This window comes from Coccomyxa subellipsoidea (genome assembly GCF_000258705.1).
Source record: "Coccomyxa subellipsoidea C-169, whole genome shotgun sequence".
Classification (NCBI taxonomy): domain Eukaryota; kingdom Viridiplantae; phylum Chlorophyta; class Trebouxiophyceae; family Coccomyxaceae; genus Coccomyxa; species Coccomyxa subellipsoidea.
Window position 1 is genome coordinate 390,385 of NW_005178022.1, and position 18,567 is coordinate 408,951.

General features: G+C 52.4%; 3 protein-coding genes across 3 annotated transcripts; 2 read left to right on the forward strand and 1 right to left on the reverse strand.

The window, feature by feature from the left end:
• Window positions 1-409: 409 nt before the first annotated feature.
• COCSUDRAFT_20284 (hypothetical protein) lies at window positions 410-2,641 on the forward strand (the record flags this gene model as incomplete). The annotated part of the gene is made up of 5 exons (XM_005643355.1): window positions 410-586; window positions 833-953; window positions 1,390-1,520; window positions 1,968-2,127; window positions 2,490-2,641. Coding segments are annotated over 5 exons (741 nt in total), but the record flags the coding sequence as incomplete, so codon positions are not given.
• A 1,429-nt stretch (window positions 2,642-4,070) lies between these two features.
• Window positions 4,071-7,829, reverse strand: COCSUDRAFT_26088 (short-chain dehydrogenase/reductase SDR). The gene is made up of 7 exons (XM_005643356.1): window positions 7,670-7,829; window positions 7,303-7,386; window positions 7,046-7,164; window positions 6,456-6,689; window positions 5,864-6,025; window positions 5,049-5,246; window positions 4,071-4,529 (listed from the first exon to the last, which is right to left on the reverse strand). Exons 2-7 carry the CDS (start codon window positions 7,370-7,372, stop codon window positions 4,479-4,481), a joined length of 834 nt encoding a protein of 277 aa, XP_005643413.1. The 5' UTR covers window positions 7,373-7,386; window positions 7,670-7,829; the 3' UTR covers window positions 4,071-4,478.
• A 2,035-nt stretch (window positions 7,830-9,864) lies between these two features.
• Window positions 9,865-18,070, forward strand: COCSUDRAFT_38436 (glutathione synthetase ATP-binding domain-like protein; the record flags this gene model as incomplete). Its single annotated transcript, XM_005643357.1, has 19 exons — window positions 9,865-9,901; window positions 10,270-10,419; window positions 10,553-10,689; window positions 11,230-11,422; window positions 11,861-12,023; window positions 12,295-12,358; window positions 12,620-12,790; window positions 13,131-13,265; window positions 13,459-13,620; window positions 13,951-14,079; window positions 14,312-14,389; window positions 14,708-14,711; window positions 15,007-15,131; window positions 15,442-15,564; window positions 15,961-16,083; window positions 16,471-16,566; window positions 16,980-17,144; window positions 17,516-17,624; window positions 17,847-18,070. 19 exons carry the CDS (start codon window positions 9,865-9,867, stop codon window positions 18,068-18,070), a joined length of 2,388 nt encoding a protein of 795 aa, XP_005643414.1.
• Window positions 18,071-18,567: the final 497 nt, after the last annotated feature.

Consider the following 18,567-nt stretch of genomic DNA (forward strand, 5'->3'; position numbering starts at 1 on the left):
CACCACTACAGACGTGGAGAAGCGCCAGCAGGTGACGCATTCAATTCAACACCCATCAATAAGCAACGGACGGCATGCTGAAGAGTTGCTCAGTAGTGCCGGCTCGCTTGAAGAACATTTTCTAGGAATATGTTGTGCGGGGTTGTGACCCATGCTTGAAGTGAGCATATTTTGTCCTGCTATTTGTTTGCTGTGGAAGAGGACATTAGTGTGCGCCCTTATTCACATCGTCAAAGAGCAAGGCGGGTTATGCTCTTCCTTCACTGCAGGTCACCTCGAGTTTTATGGAGGCAGCTTGTCTGCAGGACGTATCTTGCCTTTTTTTCAGGAAAATAATGTAATACTGTATATAATGTAAATTTATATTTTGTGGGCACGAATTTTGCCCGAGAGCTTATGTGGAACGGCTGCGGTGCAGATGCGGAGCAAGAGGAACTTTGTGTTTGACGAGGTGGTGAAGCGGCGGGGCCCGCCGGGGACTGTGAACGTGGTGCAGGGCCTGGAGCTGCACAAGGGGCTGCTCAATGCGCAGGAGCAGGCACGCGTCGTTGGCGCCATCGAGAGCTGGGTCGAGGCCGGCCGCGCAGTAAGTCATCTGCTGTCATCTGCACTTTTGAATTTCAAATTGTGATTCATGCCTGATCTGGCGTGCCGGTTGCCGGCTGACTGATTCATGTGCAGGCATTCTGCACTTCTCCCATGTACGGCTACATGCGCAAAATTGCAGGTCGGTATGAGCAGACAAGCATTTTATGGCGATTTTGTGGGGCTGCACCTTCTGCATACAATTGGCAGGAAATCGGGACCTGAACGCGGTGGGTGTGGTGTGCAGGGGCTGCTGCGTGGGCGCACGTTCTCGGCACCCCGCAAGCACATGAAGGGCAAGGGACGCGTGACGGTGCAGTTCGGCTGCTGCTACAACTACGCCATTGACAGGGAGGGCCGCGAGCCGGGTGCGCTTCTTATCTCTGCAGCACACCGCTGGAGGAATTATCATTGGACTGACAAATACCCGCCTTGGCCTTCCATAGGAGGGAAGGAAGACCAGAAGTCCATCTGAAACAATTCCAGCAATGGCTGCAATGATTGTATACTCCGTGTGCAAATCAAATTCCTTTTGCCACTGTAGATGGCTGGTCTGCCAATAACATCAAATTATGCCATATCCCATGTGTACAACGTTGCCCACGCATGTGAGTACTTGCTTGGTAAAGACCCCATTGACCGCCGGAATGGCTCTGATCTTTAAATCTTTGCGCGGTGGCCGGAATATGAGAGACCCCACCCAATCGTGCAAAGGCCATGTTTACGGCTTTCTGCGCACTGGCCAGATCAGGCAGTGGCACATCGATTACTACTCCTGACACGTGGCACGCTGATGTGGCCCAGGGATCATCGCCGAGGAGGTTGTGGAGCCGATGCCGCCGATGCTGCAGGCGCTCGTGCACCGCCTGGTTCGCTGGGGGGTTATGCCGCGCTCCAAGGCCCCCGACTCTGCCATCATCAACATCTACGACCAGGTCTGTGCACGCTTTGGCTGTAGGACCTTGTGTCATTGTCACTGTCCAAGCAAGGTTCATGTTCTTGCACGTGTGCACAAAGCAGCGTCTCAGCGAGATATTTGCAAGGTCTGTAAGAAGGCTCCGTGCCTGCTGTGATTGTGTTTGGGGTTTGTACTCCGTGCAATGAGGAGCAGCAAGTTTCTGTGGCCAGGTTGCACCAAGGAGCTTGTATTTTGGATGGCCTGCCTGTTAATCTCCTGGTTCTCATTGCAGAATTCCTTGTTCCCAGTGATGTTTGGGGCCACTGTTCAAGGGTGGATGACAGGCAGGAGGAGTTGTTGGATTACCCCCAATGATGCCACCTGCCGCCTTAGGTGGCCGATTAACCGTTTCAAGTATTCTCCAAGGGATGCAGGCGTGTGACTGTGCATGTGAGGCTCAGCAACCCCGCTGTGATGCGCGCAGGAGGACTGCATCCCGCCGCACATAGACCACCACGACTTCAGCCGACCCTTCTGCACCATCTCGCTGCTGTCCGAGCAGGCCATCATGTTTGGCGCCAAGCTCATCCCCCTCGGGCCCGGCAAGTTTGGTGGCAACCACTGCACAATCCCCTTGCCCGTCGGTGCGCTCCTGCCACCTTTTATATTTCCCCACACTGCAAGTTCCTCCTTCTTATGACTGTGCACTGACAAGGCTAGCCAACAGACCCCCCTGCAAGGTGCCTGGACCATGTTTCCGATTTGTGTGAATTGGTGCCCTGGTGATGGCGCTGCATGCAGCTGTGCTCCACATCTTTGTCACAGACAGACAAGTAGCACACGGTCAGGGACCCAGCATGGTCGGTCTGTCTCAAGATTCTAGCAGCTGTTGCTGGAAGGTGGCCAACTGCCTGGGGTGGAAGTACTAGGACAAATTTCGTTTCAATGCGTGCACTCCCATGTCTGACACATGTCTGACAGAAGCGGATGTCTCGGCGTCCTGCAGGGTCGTGCCTGGTGCTGAAGGGCAATGGCGCTGACGTGGCGATGCATTGCGTGCCCCCAGTCTCCCAGCGCCGCATGTCCATCACCCTGCGCAAGTGCGCCCCCCGTCACTCCTCTCACCTTTGCTTTTTGTTCATTTGCACAAGCCTATAGTTCAGCAGCATTGCATGCTGCTTATTCCTTGCATCCATGATTCTGACACTGCACTGCCAGGTCAACAACCGGTGTGCATGCACACCTTTTCATGCCTTAGAAGAGATATTCTGACTACTTGACGTGCCTGCTTGACTGCTTGAGCAGTCTAAGTGAGTGCTTGATCTGCATCTGGTCTTGATATGCTTGTGGTGAATCAGATATTTAGGTCTGAGAGGCGGATTGTGTGGGGTCACAGGATGGGCGACAGGCACGCAGATCGGGTCAGGAAGGAAGTGGAGCGCATCGCAAGGAACCCACGCGTTACCAGCAGGTACTCCTCCCATCACGTGCTGCCAAAGACTTGGAAATTGGAGACATGTCCAAGAGCCTGGTCTTTCTCACATATTTAGAGCCAGAAAGAGGCAATGGGTTCTTAAGTCTGATGCCTATCCTCTGCTAAAAAGATCGTTGACCCTGCACAGTATCAACATAAATGGCTCTGCAATGCAAATGCTCAGGATATTTGTGCTGCGATTATCAGTACTAGCAGTTTCTGTATGCCGCATTGGAGGGAAATCAAGTTTATTGCCACGGTGCAGGTGGGCGGACGACGAGGTGCAGGAGTCGCCGCGCCGTTATGGCGCCGATGACTACGATGACGGGGATGGCGGCCGGCCACGTCAGCGCCGGGTTGTGTGGTGATCTGCTGGAGTGCCTGATTGGGCATCTGCTTGAAGCCATGCGCTAGGGGTCATCGACAATCTAATCTGGCATATCAAGCACCCTTGCATGCGCGTGCTACAGCGCGCATGCATGCAACACGGTGGGCTTGGGCTCGGTCGTGCAGCAGTTGAGGATCTACCGTTACAAAGTGTTAGAAGTGTGTAATATAATTATATAACAGCCTTTCAAGAGTTTGCAGCAGGACGTTGTTGATATGGTATGCAGCATCGGTCCGCTGCATACGGACCTGATTGGCAAAGATGGAGTCCACCCTGATGAAACCTGTATCATACAGGTTTCATCAGCATGTTGCAAGCGCTACAATATGAGCTAGCTGGCAGAGCCGTGAGCAAGATCAGTCAAGGATAAAGGGCCGGCAAGCCGTGCTGCAAAGGAATAACGAACGAGTGGTTGTTGTTTTGAATACGTCAGAGGACGCACTCAGTTACGAACAAGATTCTCAAAGGTGTGGGGGGACGTGGTTCACCAAGGGTGGGGATGCCAGTAGCTGCCATCTGCCGCTCAAATATGGCAGTCAGGGCAGAGTATCAAGCTTATTCTGTGGGTCAAAGTTTTGGTCTCTTTGTTAGAAAAATGCGATTTGGTGGAGGACCGGAGGGACAGTCTAAGGACACACGATTTGTGCAGGAGAGTCTTCACAACTTTGAGGGGTATTCGCCCCATCTCCACATATTTATCGAGTGCAATTGTAGAAATCTAGGCAAAATCTGCACCAATTTCAACGATTTACATTAATGTCTTAACGTCTTGCCTGAACGAGTGCTATAGTATCGTTGCATGCAAGCATATATGGGCACCACTGGCCAACTCGATCAGAGCTGCATGCATGCATTGCAATGGATTGCAAGCAACAGAAGCAGTTAAAAAGCAACCAGGACATCCTTCCTTGCATCTGCGTGTGGTTTCACTCGGACCTTGTTGAGAAACCAGGCACACATACAAGCCTGAATCCTCTTCACATTCTTCACATACTTCAAGAATTGGGAAATTTCTTCAGGAAAGTTTCTTCACTTATGAAGCATCACCAATCCGGATTCAGCAAAGCTGGTGATCTGCCGCTGTCAGTACAGATGTTCCCCGAAATATTGACAACAGATCACACGCAGCATTTTCACTTCTTGTCCGCAAAGAAGACAGAGGGATCCGGAATCTCCAGTTGCACCTGCAGCAACAGAGTGGTCGCATTTGACGAGAAGGAAATGGTGCCAGTAGGACAATTGCAACTCAAAGCAGCTTTGCAGAGCGCTGCTGCTCTCTTCATTGCTGCTGCGCAAAATAAAAACCCGGTGCCATCCAAAATTCTTAGTATGCCAGACCCCCACTGAACATGCGACAGAATGCATCAGCTCGTCTGAAAAGCTGGAAAAGCCAAAGACTGCATCAGATTTCCAGCTGGCCAGTAAGATGCGCCAGCAAATTGCCGCAGGTCCGCTATGCAGGTGCCAAGTATGACATGCCAATGACGAATGCGTGCATGCATGCATGGATGCCAAGCCGCTTTCTGATATTGACATCGATCTCTTTCACACAAATTCATTGGGCACTCAAGCATCGAAATCGACTTCATTGCCGTCAGCGGTGGGAATAAGTCTCTATCCTTTCTCTTGTTGGATATTCTTGCCATGAAACATCCATTACTTGGAAAGCAACTTGCTTGAAGCGAGTGGGCATGTGCCCGCACCTGCGCGGCGCCTGCGATGGGGAGGTGGACACCGCTGATGAAGCTGGAGGCATCCGAGGCCAGGAACAGGATGGGCCCCGCAATTTCCTCGGCGGTGCAGATCTCGTTCAGTTCGTTCTCGCTCTTGGCCCAGTCGTGCAGCTCCGCCTTGCTGCGCCCCGTCTCCTTCACCAGCACGTCAAATATCTCCGTGTCCACCTGGCATAGATCAGTCAGCGGTTAGTACCAATCATACAATTCGTCATGACCTGGTAGCGATTGGCCCAACTGCATGCCTGGCCGAAGCCACTGCAGACAGAGCGGCAGCTTGAGTGTCACTCTTGCGTGCACAAGAGGACGACCTTGATGCTCGACAATGTCACTGTGAAGCGCATGGAATTGCAGATCAATTTTGAAAACATCATGACCATGGCAGCTCTGCCACACAATTTTCGGCACGCAATCACAAGAGTCAGCAGCTTGCTGCATGCGAAGAGCTGTGCAATACAGAATTGATAGGTAGGCAGGGATGGCAGGGGTGTTTGAATAGCCCCTGCCCTACTTAGAGGCTGGCCTGAAATTTGCTATGGCCCTTTCCAAAACCTGGAAGTAACAATATAAAGCGTGTATCCAATCAATCCATGAGGCTTGCCCTAATTTACCTCTGTGTTTCTTACAGACCATGCCAGGCTTACCTGTCCGCTCTTGTCAGTAATTTACTTTGTATGTGCAAGTGACCTGACCTGTAACAGGTTTGCCTGATCGTGGTCAGAATAGGCTCTCCCCAGTATTGTTTAATCCATGAGGCATGAGCAGAAGGGGTGAGTGGGGCGCACAAAGCCGGGGTTGACGGAGTTGATGCGCACGCCCAGCTTGGTGTACTTTCTCGCCAGCGTCTTGGTCAGGTGGTCCTGCGCTGCCTTGCTCACATTGTAGGCGGTTGAGTCGGGGTTGACCTGGATCCCGCTGAGGCTGCTCAGGTTCACCACCGCACCGTTCTGCAAAGCCGAGCAGTGCCACCAGTCAGTCGTGCTTCATGACCATTCCAGCACTCCTACCACATATACGCACTCTTGGGGATGTGCCGTGCATTGGAAGTCCCAGCAAGGAAGAGAAGCATACTAACTTTCAGGAGAAGCGAGTTTGAGATGCAGGCGTGCAGAGCAGGGAAGATCAACAAGGAGAAACAGTGTTGGTGGACATGAGCAACTGAATAAGTCAGGAAACATACGTATCTGGTAATGAGCGCAGCAGCTAATCTGCTCACGTCAGCACTCGGATCAGACCAAAAGGGAGAGAGGAAGACATAAAAAGCCAGTAATTTTGTCAAGTAGGCAAAAACACAGCCTCCCAGCCTATGCGCGATGCGTCCAAGACACCTTGATGGTAACTTCAAAATCAGAAAGAGGATCTGGCGGCGGTGCGCACCTTGTTCTTGGACAGGTGGGGGATGGCCTCTTCGATCAACTGAGCGACGGTGATCACGTGCATCGTCAGACCGTCCAAGAAAGCCCTCTCGCCAATCGGCTCGCTCACCATCGCATCCGTCCACACACCGCCGCTGTTCACCAGAATGTCCAGTCCCCCCATCTTCGCCACCGCTTCCTCTATCGTGCGCTTGCAGTCTGATACTTTGAGCAGGTCTGCCACCACCGAGTACCCCTGTGCAAGTCATCACAGTACTGGTCAGGACACTAGAAACTTCACCAACACTCCTGCATTTTTGGCGGCGCTGGGCGTGAAAGAGGGTGCCAGGGAGCCTTTGAAGGCAGAAAGATGCTACAGATTGGGGGCATCAAATGAAGAGCAGGGGTTGGCAAGCTGCCAGGGTCCTGATTCCGGACTGATAGCTGTCAGAGCCGCAGACAGAAGAGACTACATACATGTGCTCCAGCAAGAGCTGTTGGCCTCATGGGATGCTGGACAGGACAAGTACATATGTGCCGTGATTTCTTAAGTCAGCCCGTCAGTACCAAGTCTCATGAAATCAGCCAGCGGGGGCAGCGGAGTGTCCTGACCTGCTTGAGCTGGGAAACCACTGCATCCAGGCGGTCTTGCCTCCTCCCTGTGATGGTCACTATGGCGCCGTTATTGCTCATCGCTATGGCTGTCGCCTTCCCAATACCTGCTGAGCCTCCTGCGCACACAGTGTATTTTCGTGGGGAGTGCCCAATTTTGATGGGTGTGCTGAAAATTGGTCATGCACGCCTGAGCGTGCAGGCTTTCCAGGGTATTGATGTCGTTGAGCAAACAGGAACTTTGGTTTGCCACGGACCGGTGATGAGGACCTTCTTTCCCTCCAGACTCTTGTAGTGCGAGTCGGCTGAACCACGAGTGCGTGCCATCCTGGATCTGTCTCCTGCCATATTACGTCACTAAGGTCAGGGTGCCTTCCAGCAAACGCACGCTACAGGAACGCTTTAAGCAACAAGAATATGATTGATATGGCTATATAAAAAGATCCATATCCCACATAAGATTAAAGCACCGCATAACGTAAGGCATGCCATGGTGATCTGAAGGATTGATCTACGGGGTTGGCTTTGTGTGCGTGGCAATTGAATGCCTGAAAGATATGTGCAATACACAATGTAATTTATGAAGCTATTCATTAAGTTTTTGCTGTGGGATCGGGGTTTCACCTGTCCTCACTGCCCTAGGGATCGCTCCTCTGTCACCCTAAAAGTATCGATCAATTGCCCACGAGTGTTCCTTACAACTGTGAAACGTCAGAAGTGACTCTCGCATCCAACTTCTAGCACTGACACTCTCACATGAAGTCGAGGAGCGATTACGTCTTCAAATTTGTGTTTTGTCTGCGTCAACCCTTCGATAGCTTTAAAGCTAAATTTAGGGCTTAAGGTTATGAGGGAAATGTAGGGCTAGGGCTAGACGAGCATTTGCTTCATTGATTCTCCTGTTTTGAGTTTAAACGATCTGTCGTCATGTTGATGAATGCAAACTTCAGACATTGTTGTCAGCGGGCACTTCCCCAAAGTTCAGCTTGCCACATTAATCGAGGACTCTATATTTCTCATGCCAACTCACCCAAGCGACGGGCCTCTCTCTGCGGGCGCTCGACGCCCAGGTTGGGACACATGTCGATGTCTGAGGCTGCTTTGATCAACTGAGTTTATCAGTATGTGCTTTATTTGTTTCAGATACCGCCTGTATGCTCGAACGCAAGATATGATCAGAAGATGGGAGAGTGGAGTACTCTGAAGTCACCAATCCCATGCGAAGAACAGTGCTAATAAACATCCGATACACCCAAATATGGATGTAGATTTGCAAAAGGCATGCTCACCTTGAACAAATGTACCCGGTGCACAAAGCAGCTCATCTTGACGGTGCAGGCTCTGTGGATCAGCACTTAAATCAGATTTGGGCAGATCCTATGGAGGTGAGCTTTGTTTCTACTTACAACGTGTGCACGTCATGTCTGGACAAGTATCTGCTGCTGTGCTCAGTTCTGCAGGGAACCTTCCAAACAACTTCCTCTGAGTGGGGACTCAGGTGCTGGTGATGAGAGGTAGCATGGAGTAGTTGTAAATGGTCTGTCTCTTCAATCAAATTAACCTAAACACATTTTATCATTTTTCCAGGGAGGACCACACTGCGGTGCACAGCTGCAGTGCAGCTTCTGGACAAAGCACCTGCCGCTGCGCAACCCAAGCAGATCCTGTCATCTGAAAGGTCAGCAAGGCCTCCTGGCCTTGCCCTCGTCACCTTCAGGCGATTGCAACATGTTTTTCAGAGGAAAAGATGTTTCTGGAGGCCTGACAGATTGTGGCATGCAGGTTTGATGCCGGGGTGGATATTGAGGTCTCCAAAACAGGCAGCAGCTATGATGTAGTCGTCAAGGCAGACCCAGTGCGGCCCATGATGCTGCACTGGGCCGTCAACGAGTGGCAGCTGCCGCCCAGGGATGCCTGGCCTGCAGGCACCAACCAGGTGTGGCATCTTTTGCTCGGTGCATAAAACTGTGAGCACCGTGCCCATGGTTGATTGGGCCTTAATTGGATCCGGCGAGCCCAACAAGGGGTAGGGTTGTGGCCGTTTTTGCAGGTGCAGCTTGTCTGCAGGACGCACCTTGCCTTTTGGCAGGAAGGGCGTGTAATTATAGTAATAATAATAAGATTTGTGCGCCTGCAGGAGGATATGTTTCTCAGCATTTGCAGATGATAAGAAGCATACCTGCCATGCTGTCATGTTGTGAATGGCTTGGTGCTTGCGCAGATCGATGAGAAGGCGGTTCAGACCCCTTTCTCTGATGGCGGCTCGGTGCACATCAGCTTCCCCGCAGACAAATGCCCGAGCAGGTGCTTGCATCTTTCAACACTGCCGCATCAAATGCAGCCTGCTCTGCAAGAAAGGCAGCCTGTGCAAGGCACTTGTTCCCTGCATTCTTGTGAAAAACTTGGCATGAATGCAATAAACTTATTTTACCCCTCCTTCTGCTGGACAAGATTGTTTCTGAGCTACAGACTTGCTGTGACTTGTGTTGCCGGATGTTGTTCAGCCGCTATTGCATGAAGCCTGAGTACAGATTCCAAATCAAATAGAGCAATGTCACTATGGTATAGTACGGTGTCTGACAGCATAGCACGCTCGTGAAATTTCAGCGTATGGGATGTTCATTTGTTTAACGACAAAGTTGCATGCATGCCACAGGGTGGTATTTGTGCTGAAGGAAACGCAGCCAGAGAACTGGCTTAATAGCGGCGCGGGAGATTTTGTGGCGCAGCTCAAGCCGCCGGACCTGAGTGACGTCGTGGACAAGGTGTTGGATGCGGAGGCCAACTATTCACACTGGTCCCTCTTCAACCGCTTCTGCATGGCCAACGATCTCCTGGACGCTGCCGATGCTGCCGGTGTGATATTATCATTTCTCCCTTGGCTACTATTTGCAGGAGAGATGCCTCCAGTAACCTTTTGCGCATCTTGGTATCCTGGCAAACATGCCAAATGCAGTCTGTAATGATCCAGTCTGCAATTACCAGTCGGTCAGTCAGTAAAGCCATAAACTGCTCAGATTGCAGTATGGTGTGATGAGCCTACCGTCTCCCTTTGTGCTGACAAGAAAGAGTGCTCTCTGGCAATACTGCTCATTCAACGGTCCTGACTGGACATTTACCACAAAGTGTGCGTATGCAGCTGGTCTGCCAGGAGTTGCACTCTTATCCAAGCAGTAAGAACAAGGCCAACCCAGGTTATTATACTGACCTTTGAAGTCCTGCAGGTGCACCCGGCATGGCGCTGATCTACGTGTGGCTGCGGCTGAGCACGATGAAGCAGCTGGACTGGCACCGCGGCAGCAGCTACCAGAGCAAGGACATCGCCCACGTGCAGAAGACCATCGCCCAGCGCATGGCCGACAAGGCCCGCACCGGTGTGCAGCTTTGCATACATATTACAGTGCAGATCGGTCTGTGAGGGAGCATAGCTTCCAGAATAATTTTACCACTGGGATTTGTCTCATACTAGGCTGCTGACTGTAGGCCACAATCAATTTGGTGGTGCAGGCTCCGGCCCTCTGGCGCGCCAATTCGCGCGCATGGCGCTGGCCGGCCTTCCCCGCGGCGGTGGCGATGGTGACGCGATTAGAATGGGCATCCTGAACGTCATGCGTGACAATGGCATCCGCGAAGGGCACCGACCGGTGCGCAGACTTCATCACTTTCTCTTACTCCATCTCTGCCCTATTTGTGGCTGTGAAATTTCTGCAGGGTGCCAGTTCTGGGACTGCTGTGAGACCACGGAGAGGCTTGCGAGTGGTAGGCAACCAGTACCGGCGAGCTTCTGTGGGAATTCCACAAGTAAATGGGCATGTATCCAAGAGTATGTCCAACACTGCCGGGTCCTGACGATTGCTCTCATGTACTGGCTGCTCTGATCCTGTGAGCGCCCTCATGGCTCAACAGCAATTTCCCTTGCCCAGGACTGCACCCTTAGCAGGTGGCGCAGTCACCACGACTTACCAAGCACATCGCAGCCTCTCACTGTGCTGATGGTCAACCAAGCTCTATGACCGCCATGCAGTCCAGCACCCCCTACGATACATCAGGGTCTTAGGGATTTCTTCTATACAAGAGCAATCTTTAAGATCTGATGGGGGTCGCATATAAAGGGATGTCCAAATGTCCGCTCAGAGATGTCATCTTCCGCTGACGCTGCATTTTTCTGGCATTCATGTGCGCAGGGCATCGAGGACCACTTTTTGGAGCAGTGGCACCAGAAGCTGCACACCAACACTACGCCGGCCGACATCGCCATCTGCGAGTCCTACATCGATTTTCTGCACTCCGGCGACGGCGGCCACTTCTGGCACTCCCTCTGGGAGCGCGGCGGCCTCTCCCGCGAGGCACTCGCCACCATGGACCACCCCATCACCGGTGCCCCCACTAAACTGTAAACAATCAGTCATTGACAAGAGATCTAAGCTCCTGTCGAGGGCTGGCATACCCGCTGCCTTGAGTTGCGGGTTTTCCGTTAGGGTGACAAAATTCCCTTCTTTCGCAATGAGCTGAGCCGCATCCGCAGGCTGTCTTGAATATGCATTGTGCATGCTGCAATGCGTTGAAAGCCATGATTGTGTGATTGGAACATGGATGAAGTGATTTGACAAGGTGTTGTCCACTTCTTGGCTCCGAGTGCTGTAATGAGACAGAGTCGGCTGCCCCAAGTCAGTGGTGATCAGATGGGGCCCCTCTATTCCTTGTGCAGAGCATCAGGGAAGCTTTGTGTAAACACTTCTTGGGAGTCTCTAGAATGATGAGCTCTACTTCTTCTTCTAATGTTCGCATTTGAGGCTGTGGCTGTGCGTGCTGCAGCGACGCCGATGCACCTGCCGCACCTGATCGGCCCGATGCAGCACTACCTGTGGATTCTGAAGACCACCCACTCAGGCGCTGACCTGGACACCAGCCTGGAGATGGCCAAGGGCGCCCTCGATGGCGGCCTCCAGTGGACCCTCTACGACATCCTCAACAACAGGTGCCAGCCCTTATATTGGCTCTTCACCCTGAACCTCAGATGCGTTCCCTGACCCTGCATACTCACTGTCCGTCATGTCTGGTTGGTATGCGCAAGTTAAAACTATGTTGCGCACAAGTCGGACTATGTTGCGCCAAGTTTCTCACCGGGAACATGCAGTGCCATATCCAATACCGATGCAACTTAAGTAGGCAAAAATAGTGTGCATCAGCTAAGACTATATTGCAAGTATGTGACCATCAGATGCCACATGACCCACGTTTTGGTGCAGGAATGAATGGTGGGTACCAGGAAAGATAGTGGAAGCCCGCGAACAACTGCAGTGGGTTTGGAAGGTGCCTCCCCATCCTTTTGACACGCTCTTCCTGCCAAGCACCGTGTCACCTGCATGCTTGCTCCCTCTACAACAAAATCCGCTAGTCTCATCAACCGCTCAGTCCCTGGGACTGTTGCTGCATGCATGGCTACAGTGTGCCTCCCCCAGTTGCCAGGCATCAACTTGTTATACCAAATCTCGTGTAATCCTGATGCTGCACAGCCCCTGTGAGCATCAACTTTATGTCCTGAATCTCTTGTGTCATTCTGGTGCTGCTCAGGCCCCGTCGTCCAGGGATGTACTATTGCTGGACATAGCCCTGGACAACTACCTGCGCACGCTGCTGGAGCGCACGGACAAGGGGTCTCTGGGCGGCGACGACTTGTGCGAGCTCATCGCGCTGTCCCTGCGCAACGCCGTCATCGCCATCGACAGCGAGGACCTGCGCCAGGTCAACTAACCCTTGCATGCATGCATTCTGCATAAACGGCTGATGTTGCAACCCTCGGTCTTGCAATGCGTTGGTCGTGGGCCGCCACTTTGAAGGATTACCGGTGTATGCTGTGTTCGACCATGGCTATGCACTAGTAATTTGTTCTGAAATCCGCACGTGCCACTGGAGTTTCCTCCCGCATCCTTTTCCACCTCATCAACGCCTGCACTGGCATCCTTTTCCTTCTTCTCTGATCAAGGCCCTCTTTTCTCTGCTGAAGTGAAGCAGTCTGATTCTTCTGGCAGGAGAGAGAGTGCGTTAGCCAGGCGGTCACATCATTATACTTTTGTGTGTGCAGTGCCGGGACCTGTGGGACAAGGTGAGGGAGGGAGAGCGTTGGTCCAAGGGGTGGGCGATGCGTGCGCACGCTGCCGCACAGAGACTGGAGCTGTCGCTCGGAGCCTACGCCGACAGCCTCTACAGCCTCACCCAGGTGCCCCTTCTGACCAGATGGGATTCCCATATACGGTGTCACACGATCCACTTTAGAAGCTCTATTTTGCTCTGCGCGTGACAGCAATCGGCGTAGGGGTGTTCTTTCTCGATCAGCAATGATACTTCAGTCAACTAGGCATTGCAAGCATTGACCTGAAGGAATTTGAATCTTCTGGTTCATATGGCTGCAGCCGCTGGCGGAGAAGTTTGGGGCGGCCTGTGGAATAGAGGCGGCGTACATCGCCAATTTTGGTGAGGAGGTGGTACGCGGGCAGCCTATCTTCGTGCTCAGCCAGCTGCTCAAGTTCCTGGAGCCGATGCTGCGCACCACCGCCGAGATGGCTTCTTGGCAGGTGCTCCACATTTGCTTCAGTCACTTATTCCCAAATTGACACACCATTCTCAAGAACACGTGCAAGTGTATTACATTACTGTAATTTGACTGCCTCCTGTTCGGCATTCCTGTTTGCAAAGGTGCAATGTGTCAATGATGTTTTCGCCTTACTTCTTGATCCGCTGAGCACTGTAAAGCAAGCACCGCGAATGCTGGCTGTGCAATGGCTAGAGGGCGGGGAGTCATCTAATCGTCACTGTTCTAGCTGTGAATGGATGCTGACAGACGCAAAACCTCACTGCTATCAATGTTAGAGAGGATCTGAAAACTGAAGATTGTGTTGGTGCAGGTGGTGAGCCAGGCTGAGGCGAGTGGGCGCGTGCTGGTGCTGCCGGACCTGGTGGAGGTGCAGGGGAAGCTGTTTGAGGAGCCCACCATCATCATCGCGAGCCATGTGGGCGGCATGGAAGACATCCCGGTCAGCCGCCCTCTCATCTCCCTCGTTACCCTTGCCTTCTCACCCTTCCTCACCACAGTAGAGGCTCCGATGAATTACCGAAGAATTTCTTGCAAGGTGTGAGAAGCTTGAAACACGTTGATTGTGTGCATGCAGACGCGTATACCTTTGACAGCTAGAAGAGGGGTTTTCAGAGATTCACGGAGACTTTCTGAAAATGATTTGCTGATGTTTTGGCTGTTGACTGCTGCAGGAGAATGTGACAGCTGTGCTGACGGCTTCCACCACGGATGTCCTGTCTCACGTGGCCATCCGCGCCCGCTCCCAGAAGGTATCACCCTGCCAAGAATGGAGAGTAATTGTGTTAGACCAGGGGCTCCAGTATCGTCAATGTGTATCCATCAAAGCTGCTGAACAATTACACACAACAGGCTGAATATATGTGCAGTGGGAGAGGAGGAATCTCCAGAGGCATGCAGTAAGGAAGTATCCACTAATCTTCAATTGTGGGTATCACCTGTGTTACAATCAGCTGCCATCATGCACTGAGTCTGTGTACTTGCGCAGGTTCTGCTGGCTACCTGCTTTGATGAATCGGCGCTTGAAGAGCTCAGGGGCATGTCTGATCAGACAGTCATCCTGACCACAGACCCGTCAGGATCCATCGCTGCTTCACCCCTCGACTCCGCTGCAGGTAAATAGCGTCAAAGCCCTTGGGCACTAATCAAACCTCCAAGTGTCTGGTCAATGCCTGAGACAATCCAGTGTGAGGGACTTATCGTGGTAGGCACACTGGCTGCCTGACTAAGGGAGTCACAGCAGCAGCAGACAATGTCAACAGCATTAGGAGACGCAATCCTGAGAGAAAAAGTAATACAATCGAAGCTGAAGGCAGTTCTTTCTGTGTGGTGCTAGGGGCTGTTGCTGGGAATGGTGCCAGCAGTGCAGCAGCTCTGCCGCCCCTGACAATTCCCAAGCCCAAGGCAACGACCAAGTGGGCTCTGCAAGAGGCGGACTTTGGGCCGGGGCTTGTGGGAGGCAAGAGTGCCAACCTGGCCAAGCTGCGTGGAAAGGTGCGTGGTGCCAAACCTCTCCCTTGTCTCTGCCACTTTTGTGTTTGCCCTGCTCAGTACCTTGGTACACTTGTGGTTATTTGCAGCTTTCAGAGCTCGTTAGAGCAATAATCATGCAGAGACAGCATGCGATCAGTGTTGGGACATGCATAAGGCAATGCTGGCATGTACAGTGCATGATAAGAGGCACTGCCTGATGCCGTCCGTGCAACATCACATGCCGTGTCTGTAGGAGAGCATGCCAGAATGTATCAGGGAAACATGTGCACATGTGGTGTCTTAAAATTAATTTCTTTGAGCATGTGTTCAGGTGGCTGATGGTGTGAGCGTGCCAGCCTCAGTGGCGTTGCCATTTGGCGCATTTGAAAGGACCCTCAAGGACCCCTCAAATGCTGCCTATGCGGACGCGATCGAAGGACTTCAAAAGGACCTGGTGATAATTGCCCTCCCTGTATGGTGTCAACAAATTACTGATCCACCCTTTTAACGGATCCAGCCGTACGATCAGCCCCCTGGATCATGTCAGAGATAGCATATAACTCCTTGTTGCCCCGTTTTTTGCTCTGCAACTCCCTCCCTGATTGCAATGCTTTGGGAAGCTTCCCTCAGCCGCCACCACCTCTGCAAGAATGGACACTTTTTTGGGTGTCTCTCACCGACACACAAGGCAACAGAAGTGGGCACTGAGGCTCTGGTTTGTGACACATGTGATCATAGCCAAGCACAGAAGACAGACAGATCAACGGATGGCTTCTGCACTGACAAGAATGGGTTTTCTAGCGTTCACATGTTTGGGAAGCATAGGCCAGCTCACCGCGGTTTTGTACAGGCCAAGGCAGGAGAGGGCGTTCCTGCAGCACTGGCACAGCTGAGGCAGCTGGTGGCGACCGGCCTGACAGCGCCAGCTGCCCTGGTGGACGAAGCTGCCGCGGCCGCGGAAGCTGCCGGGCTGGTAGAAGCTGGCCAGTGGACGGCCGACTCTGCTGCCTGGGGCCAGGCTTGGTCCGCCATCTGCCAGGCAAGCACTTCTTCTTTTCCTGCATGCACTCATGCGCTCGCTGCCTGCTGTGGCCCTCCCAATGCGCAGGCTTGTATCGTGCATATCGCATCTTGAGCAGTCCTCTGAAGATGCGTTGAGCAGCAAGCGAGTCCTCCAACCCGCAGGCTTGTATCCTGCATTTTGATGTTGAGGAGTCCTTTGAAGATGCCTTGAGCTGCACGTGAGTCCTCCAACCCGCAGGCTTGCATCGTGCATATCCCATCTTGATGAGTCCTTTGAACCTGCGTTGAGCTGCAAGTGTGTCCTGTTTTCTCTGAAGGGATCAACTTGGTTGCGCAGGTGTGGGCCAGCAAGTGGAGTGAGAGGGCCTGGCTGAGCAGGCGTGCCCGGGGAGTCAAGGACAGCGACCTCTACATGGCCGTGCTCCTACAGCAGGTCAGGACCCTTCATCTGGTTTATGTACACAAACTTCTTGAAGCACTCGTCTGCCTCAGTCTGCCATCCTCCTAAATCAACGTTGTTGCCATCACCACTATCTCCTCCGTACAGCACCGCAGATCGCAAAGGGGCTGGGTGCTGATGACACAATCGAAATCTAGGATGGTGCATGTAGTTTGAGAACTGCTGCCCTGTGACGTTTGGGCTTTCTAGAGATGGGAAGCCACATGATGGACACACTATGCAGCATAAACTGGCACGATATCTGCGCGGAGGGGAGCTTGTGATGCTGCACTGCTGTGACATCAGGTTTGATACAAGAATACTGTACTCTAGAGTCTCAATGCAATGTCCACAATAAATCGAACCAAATAGTTCTAACATCATAAACCTCTTGTGTGTGTGCGCAGGTTGTGCCGGCGGAGTATGCGTTTGTGCTGCACACGGCCAATCCAGTGACTGGGGCGCTGGGGGAGGTGTTTGGGGAGGTGGTGGTGGGCATGGGAGAAGCCCTCGTGGGCAACCACCCGGGCAGAGCCCTCAGCTTCCGGGCAGAGGCCGGGCAGCAGCCACAGGTGAGCGGACATACCTGGCCTCTTCTGAGGATTTTGAAAGGGTTACATGCACCCTACATTTTTATATGATGTGGATCCTATTTTTTGCCCCCTTGGTGGCCGGGATCGCTTTCAGACTACAAGGCGCTTTCTGTTACCTTGGACAGTACAATTGGTGCACAGAAATTGCGTGACTGTTCAAGCACTCAAGCGCCACCAGCATGACAATTTTGCAGGTAAGGTGCGGTGTGGTGCATGCAGCTGCATGCATGCGCACTTATAAGTGTCGGCAGCCTTCAAAGGTGCTGCGAGGTCAGGAGGAAAGGTGTAGCAAATCACGCTGGTTCGTGATGAAGTGCCTTCAGCTCAGATTGTGGCGCTTCTTTGTGCAGGTGCTGTCACTGCCATCAAAGCGGCTCGGATTTTTTGCGCCGGCCGGAGGAGCGCTCATAGCGCGGTCAGACTCCAACGGCGAAGATCTTGAGGCATTCGCAGGCGCAGGTGAGTTCTGCCTTCCATCGAATGTGCCCCTTGCATCCTCAACAAGTCGAAATCCTGAGCTCTCGGTCTCCCATGCCCATACTTGCAGCCCATCTTTTCTAAGTACCAGGCAAGGGGACCATCAATGTGTTGTAGCAGCCTGCTTGCGTACAGCATTCTGGGTGACAGGATCAGTTTGGAACTCACTCTGAATGCCAAGTATTCTCCTTGATGGTGGCGCAGGCCTATACGACAGCATTCCGTTGCCGCCCCTGAACGAGAGCACAGTGGACTATGGGAGCAGCGGCCTGTTCTGGGAGGGGGAGCATCTGCAAGGCATGCTGCAGGAACTCACCGAGGTTGGAAGATCAATAGAAACAGCATTTGGAGGAGCACCCCAGGATATTGAGGGCGTGTGGGTGGATGGCAAGATCACAGTTGTGCAGTCCCGCGCGCAAGTGTTGTGAGCGTCGCTGAGCGAGGGACTATAGCTATCAACTTCCGTGGCATCCTGTACTGACAGGTCTGCAATTTTGACGTTTTTTGCTTTCATTCTTTTGAGGAGAGAGATGTTGTAGCACGTTTCTGCAACTGAAAACGCCTGCGAGAAGGTTTGGATGCTCCATGGCAGCTGCTGACCATGCAGGGCTTCTTGTAAATGGAGGGAAATGTTGTATCAACCTACTTGGACTGAGTGACGATCAACACATCTGACAAACGACAAATAGGCGCTCACTGCCTGCATTAACAAAAATGAATTTGTCGAAGACATTTTGCAAATTCAGATCAAGAAGGGATTGAATAGGTTTGTGTACATCTTGTTCGTTGTGATGATCAAAAACGTAGTCGGATTTTGAGCTGATAGTCCTCCAATTGTAGCCATCTGTATAACGTCGTTTGTATAGTCACATCTGAACAATCTCGATGCGGAAGGCTGCGTTGTATAGCATTTTATAGGTGTGTC